Here is a 2,500-nt window from a genome sequence, read left to right on the forward strand (position 1 = left end):
GGATGAGACGAAAAACCGAGGTCCCTTCGTGTACACTACATTGGGGGTGCACGTTAAAGATCCCACGATTGACAAAAGGATCTTTCCTGGCAAAATTGTATAGGCATAGATAAAAATGTCCACCAAAATACCCGTGTGACTTGGAATAATAGCCCGTGAAAAGTAGGATATGCGCCGAAATGGCTGCGATCTGCTGGCCGATGTGAATGCGTGATGTATATATTGTGTAAAAAAAAAATTCCATCTCACACGGCATAAATAAATCCCTGCGCCTTGAATATGTGCGCGATATAAATTGCATAAAATGAAAATAAAAAATAAAAAAATCCCTGCGCTTAGAACTGTATCCACGGAATACGCGCGATATAAGCCTCATATTGATTGATGTTCCTAACGATAGTCAAACGGGAGATAATTATGAGCTTTACACACCTTACGCACCCAGCCAGGGGAACAAAAACAAATTAAAGGTTTCACATGAGGATGCGCGTCTCAACCTAACACTTGACGTCGAAGAAGTGTGCTAGTTTGTGTTTGATTCTGTGTTTGTTTTGCAGGAGTGGGTCACAATCTGGACACACCAGGCGAGACTTTGACAGGAGGCTGGACCTCAATGCTGGAGCCTCAGCTCGCAGGAGGGGCGGGGGCTTCTCAGGGGGGAGGGGCCAGGCCCTCAGGGATGGGAGGAGGAGGAGGAGGAGGAGGAGGAGGAGGAGGAGTAGGGGGAGGAGGAGGAGCGGCGACTAAGGTGGAACATTTCTTCTTTGGCAATGCGCCACAAGGAGGGGGACAAGTCTCTCCCCCTGGACCAGCGTCGCCCAAGAGAGCAATAGTATCGCCAAATGGCTTCCTGGGATCTATGGATGGAACGGGATCGCAAACGAACGGCATGGGAACAGCTATGGACCATATGGGATCATCTATGGGCGGAATGGGATCACCGATGGACCATATGGGGTCACCTATGGGCGGAATGGGATCACAACCGCACAATATGGGATCAGGTATGGGCGGAATGGGATCACAAACGCAGAATACGGGATCAGCTATGGGCCATATGGGATCATCTTTGGGCGGTATGGGATCAAGCTCAAACGGCATGGGACCAGTTTTGGACCATATGGGATCAGCGACAAACGGTATGGGATCACCAATGGGCAATATGGGACCATCTATGGGCGGGGTGGGATCACACTCGAACGGTATGCGATCACCTATGGGCAATATGGGACCATCTATGGGCGGGTTGGGAGCACGCTCGAACAGTATGGGACCAGCTATGGGCCAGATGGGACCAGCTATGGGCGGGATAGGATCAAGCTCAAGCGGAAGAGGACCAGTGTTGGACCAAATGGGATCGTCTATGGACCGTATGGGAACACCTCTGGGCGGTATGGGATCACCTATGGGCGGTATGGGATCATCTATGGGCGGTATGGGAACACCTATGGCTCGTATTGGGTCGCCTATGGGCGGTATGGCATCAGGCGCAAGCGGTAGAGGACCAGTGTTGGACCGTATGGGTTCAGGTATAGGCCAAACGAGACGACCAATGGTCCAAATGGGATCGGCTGTAAACGGTATGGGACCAGCTATGGACAACAGAGGGTCGCCTATGGGTCAAGCGGGATCACCAATGGACGGAATGAGAATGTCAGCTTTTGGGTCCGACGCTTCGCTCGTGACAAACGGAGCTTCGCCGATCGGCCTGTCGCCCGCAGGACTGTCGTTTTCAGATAGGTTGGTATATACAAAATACGAAAATACCAAGCATTTTTCACTCGAAAATGGAGTAGGACTGCCTAAATGGTGGGGGAAACGGTCATATACGTAAACCCCACTCGTGCAAATCACGGCAATACGTGCTAATTGCAGCCCATGAACGCAAAATGAGAAGAGGATCGATCTGAACAGGTAGCTTTTGGCACTTGCTCTGATTCACCCATACTGAAGAGTTCACGTTTGAGCACACTTTTTGTGACCAGTTGTTAAGCACAATGTGACATACATTATACTACCAAACGTAGCACACATGATGAACTCAAGTGTTCTCGTGTGGGCTAATTTTGCTTGTAGAATAATGTAATGATGTGTTCAAATCTGGTTACAAAAAGTGTATTTAAAAGTGAAACACTTCAGTTTAGAGTATTGATCTCAAAACCTGCGTTTAGGAATAGCGTGAATCGCATTTTAATATTAAGTGTAATCAAGTGTGTATATTTGTATGTTAGTGTGTGTATGTGTGTGTGTGTGTGTGTGTGTGTGTGTGTGTGTGTGTGTGTGTTTATGTGTGTGTGTTTGTGTGTGTGCGTATGTATGTGTGTGTGTGCGTGTGTGTGCGTGTGTGTGTGTGTGTGTGTGTTTGTGTGTGTGTGTGTGTGTTTGTGTCTGTGTGTTTGTGCGTATATATATATATATACTAGAGGAATACCCGCTTCGCCGGGTAGCCGGCTTCGCCGGGATGAAATACTTAGAGCCGTACGTCGGCTTTGCTGGGTCC

General features: G+C 48.7%; 1 protein-coding gene and 1 long non-coding RNA gene across 2 annotated transcripts in view; both read left to right on the top strand.

Moving 5' to 3' along the window:
- The window catches only part of LOC138960976 (uncharacterized), a 17,328-nt gene extending 16,674 nt beyond the window's left edge, over nt 1-654 (top strand). Inside the window, exon 3 of the long non-coding RNA XR_011454105.1 lies at nt 558-654. This is a non-coding gene — a long non-coding RNA (uncharacterized lncRNA). The remainder of the gene's footprint in view (nt 1-557) is intronic.
- Nucleotides 655-679: 25 nt separating this feature from the next.
- LOC138961252 (PE-PGRS family protein PE_PGRS30-like) overlaps nt 680-2,500 on the top strand; it is a 15,264-nt gene continuing 13,443 nt past the window's right edge. The window contains exon 1 of the mRNA XM_070332854.1: nt 680-1,740. Coding sequence (XP_070188955.1) covers nt 680-1,740 — 1,061 coding nt within the window. The remainder of the gene's footprint in view (nt 1,741-2,500) is intronic.

The sequence above is a fragment of the Littorina saxatilis genome, linkage group LG3 (assembly GCF_037325665.1).
Source record: "Littorina saxatilis isolate snail1 linkage group LG3, US_GU_Lsax_2.0, whole genome shotgun sequence".
NCBI classification, from domain to species: Eukaryota; Metazoa; Mollusca; class Gastropoda; order Littorinimorpha; family Littorinidae; genus Littorina; species Littorina saxatilis.